The sequence below is a fragment of the Equus przewalskii genome, chromosome 3 (assembly GCF_037783145.1).
Source record: "Equus przewalskii isolate Varuska chromosome 3, EquPr2, whole genome shotgun sequence".
NCBI lineage: Eukaryota > Metazoa > Chordata > Mammalia > Perissodactyla > Equidae > Equus > Equus przewalskii.
Window position 1 is genome coordinate 35,589,012 of NC_091833.1, and position 17,155 is coordinate 35,606,166.

At 53.8% G+C, this 17,155-nt stretch overlaps 1 protein-coding gene across 24 annotated transcripts in view; it reads right to left on the bottom strand.

The window, feature by feature from the left end:
* Positions 1-17,155, bottom strand: part of ANKRD11 (ankyrin repeat domain containing 11) — a 213,727-nt gene that overhangs the window by 9,023 nt on the left and 187,549 nt on the right. For 10 of the 24 annotated variants that reach the window (XM_070614000.1, XM_070614020.1, XM_070614010.1 and 7 more), the window contains 5 exons: positions 12,148-12,318; positions 11,749-11,952; positions 10,231-10,373; positions 7,811-7,958; positions 743-7,332 (listed from right to left, as the gene is read on the bottom strand). In XM_070614000.1, coding sequence (XP_070470101.1) covers positions 743-7,332; positions 7,811-7,958; positions 10,231-10,373; positions 11,749-11,952; positions 12,148-12,318 — 7,256 coding nt within the window. Of the gene's footprint in view, positions 1-742; positions 7,333-7,810; positions 7,959-10,230; positions 10,374-11,748; positions 11,953-12,147; positions 12,319-12,787; positions 12,885-17,155 lie in introns of all 24 variants that reach the window. The other 14 variants (XM_070614016.1, XM_070614021.1, XM_070614011.1 and 11 more) reach the window with 3 other exon arrangements.

Sequence of the window (17,155 nt, forward strand, 5' to 3'; positions counted from 1 at the left end):
GGAGGGTGGTGTGCATGGTGGGATTTGGACATGTCCCCTTTTGGTGACATTTGGACATGAGGATGAAAAGAGAGGTGGGCTGGGGTGCTGGCTGAGAACAGGCCTGCTAGGCGGGGAAGCTGGAAGCCTGATGAAAGGAGAGCTTCAAGGAGGTGGCAAAGGCGCCGGGGCCGCTGGGAACCAGGACAGAGGCGTGGAGAGCTCAAGGGAGGGGTCGGGCTTGCAGCCAGGCTGGATGTCCCGTGGAGGCCTCGGGCTGTTGAAGGGAGCTGACAGGAGAGACTGAGCTGCAGAAAGGGGGACTGTGTGCAGGGGTGCCCAACACAGGGTGCGGGCCTTGGTCAGCCCCAGTCCCAGGGAAGGAGGTTGGGAGACCAGGGACCCAGCAGCACTGGATGGCTCTAGCTGGAGGTCCACAGGGCGCAGCAGACAGGGAGCTGGGTGACAGTTAGGAGGGTGCTGGGGTAGTCCTGAGGGCTGGGCAGGCAGTGACCCTGTAGGGCACTGGATCGGGAGCTGACATGGGACAAGTGGTGAATGACAAACAGGAAAGGAAGCAGGTGTCCTGACCCAGAGCTGCTGTGTTGACGTGGACCTCGTGTTGAAGCCTGGTCCCCAGGATGGCGCCACACCTGTCCTAAGCTCTGGCATCCTCAAGCTTGACGTTCGCATTCAGACACACAGTAAACAGGGTCCTGACCCGTCACCTGGACACACCCTCAGGCCGGCCCCTGGCACTCACCACGGGGATGTGCAGCTTGCTGAGTGGCTTGCCGTCCAGAAGGTAGGAGCCCGTGTAGGTGACATACTCGGCGTAGCACTGGGGTGCCTGCGGGCTGATGTAGCAGAGGATCTTCCGCTTCTCTTCAATCTTCTTCCTGATTTGCAAGTATTCAAAGTACGGGTTGGACCTGTCACTGTGGTAGGGCTCGATGTCGTCCAGCTTGATGGCATCCACGATGGCAGCCAGCGTCTGCTGGATCACTTCCCGCGTCTGCTGTGTGGACGTGTTCATGTGCTGCTGCAGCTGCTGGCTGGAGCGCTGGAAGCGGCGTTTGCGCGGGTGCTGGGCCTGCGGGTCCTCCTCCTCGGAGCCGCGGCCCTTCGCTCTGGGCGCCGGGGCAGGCTCCTTCTCAGAAGGGGGCGAGCTCTGCTTGTTCTGATTGGCCAGCATCTGAGCCCGGTTCCTGGTCATGCGCTGGGGGATCTCCTCCACTTTGGGGGCCTTTGGGGCTTCGGCTGTGGGTTTGGGTTCTGGTTCTGTAGCTTCGGGCAGGACACTGCTCGGAGGCCCCTCAAGCCCAGCAGTGTCATGGGGGCCAGCCCCGTCCGCCTCTGCCAAGCAGTCCACAGGAGGGTCAGGTGCACCGTGGGATACAGCCGAGGGGTCTTGGCACTCGGCCTCCTCGTCACCACCCCCTGGTGGAAGCTGCTCCGGGAGGGCTGGCACAGGCCCCAAGCTGGAGTTGGAGTCCTCAGGAGCCCTCGCCTCTGACACAGCCCCTGCTTCTGCCGTGGCATTCAGCATCACGGCGGGCTTCGGCTCCTCCAGGGGCTCAGGCTCGGCAGGGAGCCGGGTGACCGGCTGGTCAGGGGGCAGCACGAGTTGCTCCTCAGCAGCTGATGCAGCGACATCCCCACCATTCAGGACCATGGGGGCCCCTGCAGGGGTATTTTCTGGAGGAATGAGAGGACTGTCTTCTACAGGTTCTGTTTCGACGTCGGAAACGTCCTTAGTTTGAAGGGGAAGCTCTGGCAGTGAGAAGGGTCCCAGGTCTAAGTCGTCCACAGGGGTGGTAAAGGGGTCAGACCAGGGCACTGGCTCCACCTGGCCGAGGACAGGCAGGTTGTGACCATTTTCCAGGAAGTTATTTTCCAGGGGCCCCAGAGCCTCCACCTGAGCCACGGTGGTCACACACGCAGGCTCAGGGGGCCCTTCGGGGGGTGCTTCCGGAAGCGACTTGCAGCTACTGAAGAAGGACTCCAGCCTGGAGGGAGGGGTGAAAGGGGTGGGTTCTTCTGAAGGGGAGACAGCAGCCGGGATTGCTTCCACCGCAGTGTCTCTGACCTCCTCGAGTCCAGGCTCAGTGCCTGACAGAGGGTATGAGGCAGGGGACCCTGGGTAAGGGGGCTCTGTGGCACCGAAGGGCCCTGGGGCAGCAGGGTGGAGGGACGCAGCTGGACAGAAATGTTTTGGGGACTCTGAGAATCTCTGTGGAGACTTTAGCAGAAGGTCTGACCCCACGGGCCAGCTGACAGGGTTTTCGGGGGCAGTCCCAATTAGGCTGGAAGAGAGACCTTGCTCTGAGGCAGCAGGGTGCGCCCACTCAACTGGCTCCTCTGTGATGACCGTGCTGAAGGGGCCCTCGTCCAGGGGCTCCAAGTAGCTGGGCTCGGGGGGGATGATGGCAGCAGTGGCCTGCTGGTCCTCCGTGGCCTCCAGGGGAATGCCCAAGTCAGGGGGAAGGGCTCCCTCCATGGATGGAGCCAAAAGCTCATCTCGGTGTGAAGGGGGGGACTTTGCTTGTAAACCAGAGAAGGCACCCTCTGGGGAGGGAGTGACATTGACCACAGCTGCAGGCGGGCAGTGCAGACCGTCTGCTTTGGGGGAGGGGATGCCATAGTCCGGGGAGTAATACCCCGGAGACAAGCAAGCAAACTTTTCGGCGGGACCTGGAGCAACAGGGGCCTTGTCCTCCAAGAGCTGCCCTGGCGAGTCGAAACTAGACGCAGTAGGGACACTCTGCTGTCTGAACAGCTTGTCCCCAACACTGAATTCTGCTTCAGGGGTCCTCCTGATATCAACGGAGACTGAACGATAAAGGTTTGTGCACACAGGCCTCGTGGGTGTCTGGCTAGGGGTTTCTGAAATCCCACTCGCCGCCCCAGAGAACCTGTCAAAGAAGGAGGGGGAGCAGGCGCTGGCAGACGTGCTAGAGATGGGTGGGGGGTCTGTGCAGTCGAACCCGAGGTCGGGGTAGTCGTCAGTGCTGCAGGACGGGGTCCTGGGGGTGTGCATCGCCTCCTCGTAGCTGGGGCAGGACACTACTGACGCAGGGGTGGGGACCCCGGTGGGCCGGTTCTGATCAGGCCTGGGAGAAGCAGGCAACACCTCTTTCATATGAGGTCCCGCCAACCAGTCTCTGGCGTCCACAGCTGGTCCCAGGTGGGGCTTATTCTCAGCGGCTGGAGGAGGAGGAGCCGCCTCCTTGAGCTTCTTGTCTTTAAGGGCAGGGTCCAGCCCCAGCGGCTTCTTTGGAGGGACATCCAGACTCTTCTTCCGCATGTCTTCGGCTGACTTCACTCTCTCCTTGAGCTTAGGGTCTCCAGACCTGTGCCTCATCTTCTCCATCTGTTTCATTCTCTCCTTGTGCCGTTTGTGGCGCTCTTCAATCTCCAGGTCTTTCTGGGAGAGCATCCTCTCAAAGCTGGTCATCATCAGGTCACCGTCTCCAAGAAGCTTCTCTCTGGGCCTGACGTCCTTCCTGCCCACATCTTTGGATGGGGGCAGCTTATCGCTTCCATTGCTGAGTTTCACTGAGTCTGCCTTCTCCTTCTCTGGATTCTCCTTGGACTTCTCCTTTAGCTTGGCCTCACTGGGTCTCAGGCTCTCGTCCCTCGGCCTCTCTCTAAGAGAACCTGGGGGGCTATCCTTGTCTTTGGCTGCAGACTTGTGCTCGTCCCGGGCATGTTTCAGGATGCCATCCCCATGCTTGTCCCTGTGTTTCTCCTTCTCATCTCTCCACTTCTCCCGGTGCTTCTCTCTTCTCTTCTTCTCTTTTAGGATGTTGATGGTACCAGATCCATAAGGCTTCAGTTCCTTTTCTACTTTCTTGGAAGGTTCTCTTTCAGAATCATTTTTGTCTTTCTTTTCGGTAGAAAAAAATTCAATGGTTTTATCTAATTCATCTTCTATGTCGGCTTTCGTGTTGTAAGAAATGCTGTAGGCGTCGGCATCCAGGAACTCCTTTTCACACTGGCTGGAGTCCCTCCTGCTGCCCGTCTCCTTATAATCCTCACCCTTGTCTTTCCTCTCGGACTTTTCCTTCTTGCCTCTCTCTCGATCATGGCTTTTCTTGGAGGAGGAGGACGAGTGCCTGTGCCTCTCCTTCTCCTTCAGCTTCTCCTGGGGGCAGCTCTCCTTGACCTTCTCCTCCGGGGGCTCTGTGACGGACGTGTCCAGGAGGGCACTCAGGCCCGGGTCCTGTCCCCGGTCCGTGAAGCTGTCGGAGGACACCTCGCTGGCCCTGTCGTTGGAGTCCTCCCTGCACTCCCGGAGCGCTTCCTCCTCCAGCTTCTCCAGCAGGCTCCTCTCCAGCTCGACGCCTTTGGACGCCTTCCTCTCTCGGCCATGCTCCTTGTCTGGCCTCTCCCGGTGCCTGCTCTTGGCCTTGTCTTCTGCGCAGGGCTTCTTCTCTGCTTTCTCTGGGGGCTTCTGTCTGCTCTTCCTTTCCTGAGTGGAGTCGACTGAAGCCCGGTCCTTCCTGTCCTTGTATTTGTCTGTGGACTCCTTATCCTTCTTCTCTTTGTGCTTGTCAAAGGCCTTTTCTTTCTTGTCTTTCACGCCTTCCATGGCTCCTCTGTCCCTTCTCTTTTCTTTGGGTTCTTTCTCTTTTGGCTTCTCTGAATGTTGCCTGTCCACGGAGTGCTTCCGGTGCCTGTCCGAGGGGTGCGGCTCCCTCCCGTCGTCTTTCTCCTGGAGCCCATCCACCCGCTGCACTTCACCGGCCTCTCCAATTTTGAATCCACTCGCCGGATACTCATCTTTTTCATCTTCACTTTCATCTGTGAATATATCTGCAATATACCAGCTTTTCTCTTTACCCTTTTTTTCATCTTTTTTTTCAGAGAAGTCTTCTGAGATAATTCCAGAGAAACACTTCTCCTTTTTTTCTTTAACTTGGTCAAAAGACGCTTTTCTTTCTTTGTCTTTGCTATGTGTATCTTTATGCTTTTCCTTAGTATCTTTTTTCTCTTTAAAACATTTATCAAATTCTTTCTCCTTCTGACATTTTTCAAGGAGAGATTTTTCGTTCTTATCTTTGTCACTGGACTTGTCTCTATACTTTTCCAGTTTTATTTTTTCTCTCTTCTCCTTCTCAAGGCCATCTCTCTTCTCCTTCTCTCTCACAGAATGGTGCCTTTCCCAAGGCTCCAGATTCTTCCCAAAGTCACAGTCAGACCTGTCTTTGAAGATGCTCTCACAGCTGTACTCCTTCAGGTCCTCCCTGTGCGCCTCCTCGGGCTTGGCTCTGCCGTCCTTCCGCTCCTTGGCGCCCTCGAGGGGGTCCTTTCTGTCCCTGCAGATGTCGCTCAGATCCCTGTCTTTCCTGTCTCGCCCGCCTTCAGCAGACTCCCTCCTCTTTTTGTCTTTTTCTGAAAGATAGCTGGCGATACTTTTGTGCTTTTCAATTTGGTCTTTCCTCTTCTCAGAGTTTTTATCCAGATAGTCCCTGTCTTTCTTTCTAAAGAAAGCATCCTTGTCGCTCCGCTTTTCGCTGTAGTCTCGCTTCTCCCGGGTTCTGCTCTCCCGCTTCTTCTCCTTGCTGTCCTCTTTCACTGTTTCCAAGATCAGCCTTGCCACGGAGTCATTTTTAATGTCCCTGTAGTCTGTCACTGGAGAATCCCAACTATCTTCCCCTTTGAAATCAAAGGACGAATCAGACAAGTCAGAAAACCACCTGTCTTGCTGGTCGTCAGAAAGGCTGAATTTGGTATCTTCATTCTCCAGAAACTGACTTTTGTTGCAATAGTCATCAAAAGCAGAATCTTCCCTATAAACTTTTTCTTTTTTGAGTTTTTCTTTATCTTCTTTGAAAGTCTTCTCCTTCTCTTTTGAAATTTTGTCCTCTTTAAAATCATTCTTTTTCTCTAATTTTGAAGGCCTGTCTTTGGATTTTTTCTTTCTCTCCTCTTTGTATAGTCTCAGTTTTTCCTCTTTGGGAGACTTTTCCTTCGCTGACTTCTCCTTTTCCACTTTATTCGAGCGGTCTTTCTCGTCTCGGAAAGGCCTGCTCACGTCTTTGTTCATGTCTCTGACTCTCCTGAGCGACTTGTCATCTTTGGAGGCCTTGATTATCTCATCTTTAAAGAGCCATTCTTTGTCGTCTGACTTCATTTTGCTAAGTTTTTCTTCTTTCTTAAAGTGGTCTCTATCGTGCTTCAATACTTTTAACTTATTTTCTGTAGAAATGTCATTGTCTAAAAGTATAGCCTTATCTGATCTCTGCTTGGAGTCCTCATACTCATAAGTGAAGCTTTTCAGTTTGAGTTCCTGACTGACTGAACACAGTCCTCTCTCCTTGTTTTTGTGTTTATGTTTCGTTTTGTGTTTCTTGACCACTTTCCCCTCCTTGTCCAGCTTGGGAATGGCGCCGTCCACGCTGGAGTGAAAGCAGTTCTTTTTCTCGGACAGGGCACCCCTCTTCCTATGCTCCTGTTTCTTCCTCACTGGCTTCAGTGACTCCACACTGGAGCCCTCAGAGGAGCAGTCAGACTCGCTTGTCAGTCTCGTCCTTGTGGAGTCTGATAAAGAGCTAACCTCTGACCAGGCAGGAGAAGAAATGGTTTTCCAATTGTCTGTCCGCCAGTGCTTGGCGTGCTGGTCTGTGTGGCTGGGGTTCTGCTTCTGGGCAGTGGAGCTCCCATGAGACGAGGTGGAGGAGGCAGACAGGGAGCTGAACAGGGAGGGGTCCTTCAGCACCAGCGGGGACTCCTTGAGGCAGCCAGGGCTCCCCACCGAGTCCCCATCGTCCTCACCACTCCCTGAGGACTCACTCTCTGACTCCGATGAGCAGAATTTGTCGCTCCTTTTCCCAAAGCGCACTTCTTTGCCTTTTGTTTCTTTCTTTCGTTTCTTTTTCACTTTATTTTTTTCCTTCTGCTGCTTGGAATTCGAAGGCTCCCGTGTTTTGTTACTGGGCAATATCGTGTGTGCGGAGAGTCTCAGCTTCTCTCCTGTCCCCACGGTGACACTGAGATCCTCTTCGTCTGACGTGTCTGACAAGATGCGATGAGTAGCTTTCTTTGGTGCAATTGTGTTATTTTTAGTGTAACTTTTCACTTCCATTTTGGGTATAGAAATAAAACTATTTGATTTAGTTTCTTTCCTGTAATCCTTTTTCAGTAAGTGTTTGTCATCCACTGGAGGGACTCTGTCCTGCTCGTCATCCTCATCAAACTCATACTCATCCTTGACAGGGGTCACAGTTTTCTGGGGCTCTGGATTCTTAGCCTTGTGCTTTAGGCCTTTTTCAAATTCAGAGTCTGTGTTATTGCCATCAACTGAACTAGAAGGCGCGAATGATGGGGCATCTTCCTCCTCGGAGCTGTCTGTTGGAAACAGAATGAGAGATGTCAAGGCAGGTGCAGAACAACTCCACAGACACGGAAAAGGAGTCTGCAGAGGTGGCCTGGAGAAAGGCCCCCCAACCCCGAGTGCTCAGCCACCCCAGGGAGGGAGGGAGGCTTCCCCAAAGAAGCACTGCACTTAATTTGCTAAATCTGAGGCCGACCATGGGCAGAAGGACATCAAAGAGAGATTTGTACAAAGACAGGGCTGCCATCTTAGTAGTAAGCCTGCAGGCTTTTGGACACTGGAACCCTGGAGGTGGGGTGGGGTCCTCGCAGTCCAGAAATTCCTGTAAGTGGCAGGTGTTGAGGAGGCGAGGAGACCCTGTGTGCCGGTCTGCAGACGCAAACGCACATTGCCTCTGGCATCACAGCACTATAGGGAGGCCCCGCCCCTGTAGCGTCACACAACCTGCTCCCGCCCCCGCCCTGCACACACACCCAGCACTCAGCCACTGACCAGTGGAGCTCTCTTCGCTGGACGTGTAGGTGCCCTTCCCTAACAGGAGGTTCACCATGGTCGGGGAGTTGGCCACCTTCAGTGGTGTCTCTCCTTTTCTGTTGCTTTGCTGAGGATTTCCTCCATATCGTAACAACAGCTTTACCACCTACAAAACAGCAGCAGGCACATGAGGGAGCTTTCTGAGAAACACCGACGCACTATTACTATACCTGTGTAAAACTGTGACCGTCCAGAGAGCCTGTGCTTAACCAGAAAACAGCCCACGCTGAGGCCGCAAGCTGTGTGCACAGCACGCCTGGCAGAGTCTCTGGACCTGTGCCTCTCCTGCAGGAAGGACCCTCACAGGCTCCCCTCCAGGCGGAACAGTCCCAGCTCCAGAAGTCCTCCCTCACAACGAGTCAATCACTTGGCCAGAATTTTCTCACATAGGCTCCCCTCCTGCCAATGGCAAGCTTGCCATCCAGTGCGGTCCAGTGGTCATGGAAGTTTCTGGCTATGTAGGGGGAAGTTTTTTATGGGGGGGAGGGGAGGAGCAGGCGGTGTTACAGAACAGAGAAAACAAAGACCAAGCTTCTGCAAGCAGGTTTATTTTATATTTTCATTTATTTTAGAAAATAAGATCACCTCTTCCTTGCTTTATTTTACACGGGTAAGGACAGTCACGTGAAGAAGAGAAACACAGAGACATTTCAACAGCCCTGTTGAACTGTTTACAACTAACAGCCTGTGCGTCACACACCCAGGACAGCTGATTCACTGAACTCAAGTACAAATACCGAATTCAGTCTCAACCTTAGTCTAGTCTGAGCCTAGAGCACTGGAAGAACCTTTCACAAGGGTCAATACAAACTCGCATTCTTCACGTGCTCTGTCTCATCTAGTACATCACTCAGGACAGAGCCTCCTGGGGACGAGTGTCCCACTGCTGCTTGAACCAACACAACCACCTTAGTCTGAGGATCCTGGAGGTCAGAGGCCAAGGTATTGGCTCCTTCCTTTCCCTGCACACAGGGTTCCTTGCAGTGGTGGGACTCTGGTCCCCATGTCCTTGTTGTCTGCCAGCTGAGTGCCACCCCAGTGGCTGGAGGCCACCACATTCCTTGGCCCATGGCCCCTTCCTCTAAGGCCGGCAGCACAGTTCGAGCACCCTCCCTCCTGCCTCTGCTGGTAACTTGTCCCAGCCAGGACAGGGTCTCTGGCTGTAAGGACCCCTGAGGGCCATGAGCTCACCCAGACAACCCAGGATCATCTCCCATGCGCACAGTCCCCTGGCCATGGGAGGCCACATGTCCACAGTCCAGGATCAGGATGGGGATGTCTTTGGGGGCCATTATTATACTTCCCTCACCATGTTTCCACCTCTTTGACATTTTCCATAATTTTTTTAAAAGTTTTAAAATGATAATTACAAAACTACAGAGATTCAAATGGCGACTCCCTCACTCCCAGCTCCATCACCTACCAGCTCACCAGCCAGCCTCATTTCACCCACATCTGGCCCATTCCCCGAGGTATTTTTTAGCAAATGCCAGACATTTCATAAACTTTTCAGTATATTTCTCTAAAACAGCCCTTAAAAATTAAGAAACAAAACAGAATGCCATTATCTTCCCTGAAAGTTCACTGTAATTCCTAACATCAAATGTATCACTGGTGTTAAGATTTCTCCTGTCATCTCAGAAACCTGTTAATTCAGAGCCTTTCCCCATTCTCCCACAGCGACTTGTCATTTTCCAACTGTGCTGCTCAGTCTCGATGCTGCCGGTTCCCTGCATCTGCCAAAAGTGACCGGGCGGGGTTGCTACAAGGGGCTGTGGTGTGTCCTCATCATGCTTGACTGTCCCGTGGCTCTGGTAGTGACCACAGCAAGGCCCTCATCATCTCTGTGTACCACCCTGCTTTCTGGCAGCACAAGATGCATGAGACACATCATGTGCACCTTCTGTTTCAGACCTGATGGGGGCGATGAGTCCTCTCAGGGGAAAATGTGCACTAAGGTGCTCACTGCTCCTGGACTTGTGACAACGATCATCCTGGGTACTGGCTACACCTCTCAGCATCGCATCAGTCCAGGCCTTCCAGGTCTGACAGCACCACAGGGACAAGGACAGGGTCCACAGCAGCCCCCAGAGCTCTCCTTCCTATGGCACGAACACGAATCCACCCTGCACGGCCAGAGCAGGCCTGTCTACACGCTGCAGGCAGTGCTGATTGTTGGGATGTGAGAGGCCAGCCAGGTGCCCACTCAGAACGAGAAAGCTGGGCTGGTTGGGGGTGGGGGGGGTGGAGTACGGGCAAAGACCCCCTTCTGAGTTTCCTAGCAAATGTGAAGGACAGCAAGGACAGAGAGACAGGAACTACAGAGCGAGGCACAAATCCGATGGCAGGCCCACCCAGGTCTGCAAGGAGGTGCCCACCTTGTAGTGCCCGTTGTTGGCAGCATCGTGCAGGGGGGTGTCGTCATCCAGGCCCTTGGTGTTCACCTCCGCCCCAGCAGCCAGCAGCTGCTTTGCGACGTCATAGTAGCCACGGTTACATGCCTCATGCAGCGCTGTCCAGCCTGGAAACAGACACTTAGGACATATGTTACTTAATCCTCAGGAACAACTCCTGGCTCACTCCTGTCTCGAGGCAGCACTCCAAGGATACGCTAATGACGGGGACAGAAGCCTGGTGGGCATCCCTTGTACTGAGGGACTCTAGTCTAGGGAAACCTCGAATGTTCCTTACTGTAACACCTCGTTTGCTCACTGACATCTAGCCTGTTAGCCCTACAGACTGTCAACCTGCAGGGGTAATCTGGAGCAAGACCCTGTCAATGGACAAGGACCGGTGAGCACAGTGTGATGACGGCAGCTCAGCCCTGCTCATCCGTCAGCACACGGGTAACAGAGACAGGCTGAGAAGGCTCCTGTGTAGGACAGCAGAGCTCGCGGCCATGGCCATAGGTCTGGAAACACGCCCTGGGAAGCACATGGCTGAGGCCACCAGGGAGGCCTCCTCTGGTGGCAGCTTCCACCTGGAGCCTCAACCTGTCACCAGGAAGAGTGGCCACCATGTCAGTGTGCAAACAGGGCATGCCCCTGTGGACACAGATTCCAGTGCCTGGGAAAACCCTGATTTAAGAGAATTGCTTTTAAAAACAAAGGTGCTAAATTAGGTTTGGGTGAGACAACTACTAACTAGGGCAGAGATAAAAATCCAGGATTCTACCGGAAGACTGCTTCATTTATCTCACATTCTCATCCACTTGGAACAGCCAACTCTGGAATCTGCTGATGCATCACTGCACAATGGAAGTACTTTACGCAAAAAAGGCCACACTGAACTGCACTCACCGGGCCTTCAAGTAAACAAAGGGCCTCGCCTGTCTCAGGGCAGGGAGGGCACTGGTTTCCATCCTAAAGAGGGTCTGGGGTGATACTTCTTCCCTGGGAGGTGGGAGGGTGTCCCGGGCTGACAGGCATGAGGCAGCCTCTGCTGGGACAACACGGCTTCCTCCTAAATACGCCAGAGGCAGACCCTCTGGGAGCCAGGAAAAAGGAATCCTCCAGCACAGAACAGGGGTTTATATAACACTGCAGAGTAATATCTAAAAATTCCTCAATTCTCTTAAAAATAATGAGAAACAAGAAAGTGATTTTATTTTGCAATATCTCCCAAGAAGTACTAATTCTTCCTTCTCAGAAACAGCAAATCATACTGGTATAAAGTGGGGTCTTCTCCACGCACGCGTGCAAGCACCCATGGAAACACACACTGGGGAATGGCTCCCACTCCTGCGGAGCAGATCCCTAGGGGTGGGGCTACTGGCCCCTGAGGACACTGAGCTCGCTGGGCCAGAGGGTCCGCCCATCTGTAGAGGCAGCCTCAGCCCTCTGTGAACTCACCATGCTGCCTTCTGCCCTCTGCCCACGGGCGCCACGAGCACTCACCTGCGAAGTCCTTGACATTGACATCTGCCCCCTCGCTGATGAGCTCCTTGATGCGCCGGGCATCCCCCCGGATGGCAGCTCGGTGCAGGCGGGTCTCCCCACGCTCGTTTCTCTTGTTCACTTTGTCTTTGGTTTTTGAGGCAGAGTTAGGCGTCCCCTTCTGACATACTGTCGACTGGGAGGGATGCTTTGGTGTTGTATCTACTGCAGGCCGAGGAGAGGACAGATGGAGCATTACTGGGAGTGGAGCCAGCGGGGCTTGGCTGGAGTGTCCCTGCTGTACAGAAACCTTCAGGACCTGGGCCGTTTTCATGAGGGAAAGGGGACGCCTTTGCACAGGTGCCCACCCCAGAGAGAGAGCCTCTCCCATCCCAGGGGGCTCCTACCCCAGGGGCTCACCTGGGCTGTTTGCAGACTCCTCGGCCGTCATCTGCATGAGGAGAGCCACCTGCTGGCGCTCAGAGAGGGGGTAGCCAGCCCGGATCCCAGACAGCCCCATGCCAAACAGCAGCCCAGCCTTCCGGGTGACAGGCTCCTTCTTAATCCTCTTCCGCTCAGGACCCTGCTTCTCTGTGAGGTGGTGGAGGAGAGAGGGGGAAGATTTCATGCCATGGAGTCCTCAGAACCCAGAGCCTGACCTGGCGCCAAGGAGCCCCTGCCTCCCTGCTCTCAGCTCCCAGGGAGAGGGGAGAACAGAGCTGGCAGCGCCCCTGGTGCCCAACGTCACCTCTGCCAGCAGTAACTGTGAGCAACACAACTCCAACACCTGGCTGTCAGCCAATGAAGCCTGCTAAGCCTTGGCCCCACTGACCATTCACTCCAATCTAGGTGCCCCCCAAACTGCCCACCACGTGAGAGGTGGTGGGACAGCCGATCACGGACGTCCTGGCTCACACAGGACAAGTCTCCATCTATTAGATAACATGTGTCTATAATCCAATTCCTTCTTCCCGTCCCGCCTCCAAACAGTACAGATATAAAATGGCAAACACAGTTAGAAATACATAAATAGATCAAGGCCGACTGGTCAGTACTGTACCTTTCTTCTTGCTTCTAGGAACCTCCATTTCATGCCATGGCGCTTCGAGGAGCGAACCAGCCTTGCAGTACCACGACATGGACTGAGCTGGAGGCATCTAAAGGTATCAACACAGAGCACTAACGAGATACAATGGAACAGCTCAGCCGTTCCCGTCTCTGCCTCCTCATAACAGGCAAATCCTCTACTTATCTGACCCATTACAAAATACCCTGTCAACCTCGAACAGAAACACATCGTGCTGTTTGTTTCCAAAGAGGCAGGGAGCGGGGAGAGAAGATACCTCCAGACTTCACTAAGCAGGAGCCAGCAGCTCACTTTCTTCCTCACCCTCACCCCTCCTGCTGATGGGAAACTAGGGATCTGTGGAGAGCCTCAGAATCCCCCCATGCCCCATGCGTTCTGGGTGGAAGCCCTGTGTGGGGCCAAGATGGTTTCGTGGTGTTCTAGGTCGCAGGGTGTGAACTACAGGCAGGGAAGGGGGCTACCACAAGAGCGCAGGTCTCTGAAACTCTCCTCTGAGGGTCTCTGTTTCCCACTCAGACTCTCCAGGTCCACTGAGCTGGCTCCCTGGCTGGGGTCTGACCCTAAAGAGGTGGGTGGCGTCAGTGATGTACAGACTGAATGATCCCCTGTCTGCCTCACCCACTCTGCTCGCAGAAAAGAGAGCCCTCACTATTCACCACCTTAGGCCCCACAAATGTGTTGTCATTTTCCACTTTCTGAAGAAGAGTTTTCTGTAAACTGCTATTTCCTTAAAAAGTATTTTAAACTGCCTTTTAAAAAACTAAGGTTGTGATTTGCTGAGAATGCTGACGTGTTTTAGGTGGTAAAACCCAGGCACTGCAGGCACCACCAGCAGCAACAATTAGTTTTTAACCAATCTGTAAGGCCCAGGTCCTAGAGAGGAAGTAAATTCCAGAAAGAATGCTCCTCATCAATAACCAATGACCCCAGCCCCTGCGCTCCATCCCCCATTTTCCCTACGCCCTGGCAAAGGCACAGGCAGCAGTGTGGCGGGCCTCCTGGTGCGTCCCAGGGCAAGACTTCGTGGAAGCCTCCATGGGATAACGAACTAGAGCAGCAGCTCTGACCTTGCGGCTCTAAGACACTAGGCCACACTTGAGAAGTGACTGGGCCACCGTCCCAGACCAGGGCGGCAGTGTCTGAGCTCTCATACCGCTGAGGGCTCTGCTGACCTGTCTCTGCACCTGCCTCACACTCTCCACGCCTTCTCTACCTTTACCCACTTGGCCACACGGCGCTCATGTACATGTTCTGATGATGAAGGTGACCAAGATGAGAAGCTTTCCAGGGCCAATGTATAAACAATGACAGAATCCCCACACTCTGCGCTCTGGACCCCACTCCCACCCCATCTCCCAGGAAGCACTGTATGGTCTCCAAAAGTCAGGGCCTCCGGTCTCTCAGGGGCTCTTGCCCACTGCGCCCCACTGAGCACAACACTTGCCTAGGGCCGTGGAGACATAATGTCCACTAGAAGGAGGGAAGCAGAGCCTCGGAAAAGCACACACAGCCTCATGAGTCTGCACGCACGGTGTTGAGAGCCTCTGGCTGCGTGCGACATTTACTAAGCACGTGGAGTAACTCCAGAGGTCATGGAGTACACATCGGCACCACTTCTCTGCCGTGTGCAGGTATTCGGGGTCCCAGGTGGACCCGGACAGCAGGGCAGGATCGCGCTGGGGTGTCTTAAGGAGAGACATGACATTGATTTCAAGACGCCAGAGGAACCTGAAAGGTCAGCAGAGCCACGGTCTCTAAGCAACAGTGCAGGCAGTGGACTCTTTGGAGGTCACAGAGGTGGCAGCAGGGCCTGCACTTCTATGAGTGGCAGCTGAGAACAACCTGTGGCCTTCTGCACACAAGGCTTTCTGCAGCAACAGAATTTGTCCCCCACTGCACAGCAGGACCTAACGGTACCAGGCCTGCGGTCTCAAGAAGAGACAAAGATCTTGTGTGGAGCATGGGGATAGCCGTGTGTGGAGACAGGCAGGTGACACTGTCCTTACAGCACCACACCCCCACCCTCTGCTGCTGTTGCCAAGCTCTGGCAAAGGCAGGACTGTGTCCTCCCTCTCCCCTGGCCAGGAGCGCTGTAAGCGCTCCTGGCAATGCTCTAGGGAAAGGCACAGACACTCCCTCCTATGATGAATTTGACCCTCACAGAAGCTCATTTGCCCCACATGTGGAAAAAGAGCACACTTTTCACAGGGGCTTCCCTGGACTTAAACAGGACATCTCTGTGTCCTAACACAGGAAAACCCCAAATGTAATCGCATCGTCTAAGATGCCAATTTCACAATAGCAAAATGTAGTTTTCTACAAGCACCTGTAGCTATCGGTACTGGAGGGTCCAAGTCAGGCCAGGCTGTGAGTCTGGGGAGGAGCGAGAGCCCACAGAAGCGCTACCCACAGAGGGAGCTCTCCATTCTAGCACATGGGGCATTGTTACCTGCTACAGAAATGGTCCCGCCTGCGCCTCCTACCACATGCCAAACAGCTCAGCTCGCTGTGTCTTGTGGGCAAGGGCTAACCCAGAGGTCCACAGGTGAGGCCAACCTCTCAGAGGTAGAAGAGAAGGTTTCAAAACCTATCTCCCCAGGCTAGGGAGCCCTCACTGGCCAGCGCAGTCGGGGAACAGGACGAGAGGAAGACAACCGGCAAGCTCCTTTGGCATTCTGCTAATTTTTCGTTTCTGATATCCAACCAGAAGCAAAGAAGAACTTATATGAATTCCAAATGGCATTTGCCAAGTTTCAGAGTGGAGACCTGGCAGGTCCGTGTGACAGCAGAGCAAGTCCTGTATGAGCAATAAGTGCTGGCTGAGGGTGCGGTGCTGCCAGTAAGACTAGGGGCGGAGCCTGTGCTCTGCAGCTTGAAGAGGCTTGGATTAAGAGCTCGGAGGGCTTTGCAGCTGACAGCAGCACGGGGCCCAGAGGCAGAGGTCCAGGAAAGTGGAGTCCTGGAAAGCATGGGTGGGAAACAGCTGAGCCCACGATCCCAAAGGACCCTAACGGCTGGGGCAAGGCCGGAGCTTCCTACTGGAGGCTTCCTTCCTGATCCATCAGGTCAGTGTGTGTCTCCTGATATTCTGACACCAGCTGTGGCACACCTGGTAGGCTGATGGGTGGAAGACGGTTTCCCCTGAGCCTGGACAGCCCCTACATCACCTTTAGGAAAACACAGTGATGACAGTGTCTTGGACTTTGAGAGCACTTTCATTCTTGTGCACGTTCACCTCACTGGTGCTTGATGAAGTCGGTGCCACGTTTCATCTTTCTTTCCTGGTGTGCAGTCACCCAGCTGGCAAATGCAAGAATCCCTACCCTCTCAGGCTGTCACAGTTTCCCACTAAACCCATTTCTCCTTCTCATCCCCAGGCCTTCTGGAACACGCTTCTCCTGCACTCTACTGCAGCTGTCTAGCTAGAATGTGGCCTTTTCCCGGGAAGCAGGGGCTGCAGAGGGCAGGTGGTTGTGATGGACCTTTGTTCTCAGGAGTCCACTTCCTGCCACTGCGTTTCACTCCCCAGTAGAACTCAGACGTCATCTGTTGGAGAAGAGACTCTTCTGAGTTATAGTGAATTCCGGCAGCAAGGAAAATAGAGTGAGCTCTGGGAGGGCTCCTCCTCGGGACTAGTCAGGAGTGTCCAGCTGTGGGGACTCCTGGGAGGCTGGCCTCATGCTCTGGGGGCAACATCTCCTTTTCCTGGCCACTTTCAATGCCTTCTCTGTGCTGTCCTGTGATTTCAGCACAGAATACTCCCACGTGTAGCCATTTCCCTCCCCTCAGCTCATAAGGCGTCACACTCCCTGAACTTGAGGACTCTCGTTTTCACACACACAGGGACTTCTCGTCTTCTCTGTGCACCCGTGCTCTCCTTCTCTCCTCCTGGAGCTCTGGCTGGATGCAGACACTGAGCCTCGTCTTCTTCACCTTGCAAGCTCCTTTATGTTTCCCACCTCTTTTCTTTATGGCCTCAGTCTAGGCAATTTCTTTAGTTATAACTTTCAACTCACTAATTCTTTTGGATGTTGTATCTAGTAAACTATATGATCTGTCAACTGAATTTTTAATTTCAGTGATAATTTTCATTTCCATATGTTCTATGTTTTTAAAAAAGCTACATGATCTTTTTTGACAGTATCTTGCTCCCTGCTTGTGTTTTCAATTTTCTCTTTTATCACATTATACTGATTTCATATTTTGTACCTGCTCACCCCAAAGCGTGAAGCCCCTGGGGCTGACCTGCTCTCAGGACGGCTTTCTCCCTCAGGGTCTGTAGTTCTGACTGGGCGCTTGTGTTTGCCTGAACTCGGGCACCAGGGAGCTGCACGGAGGCCA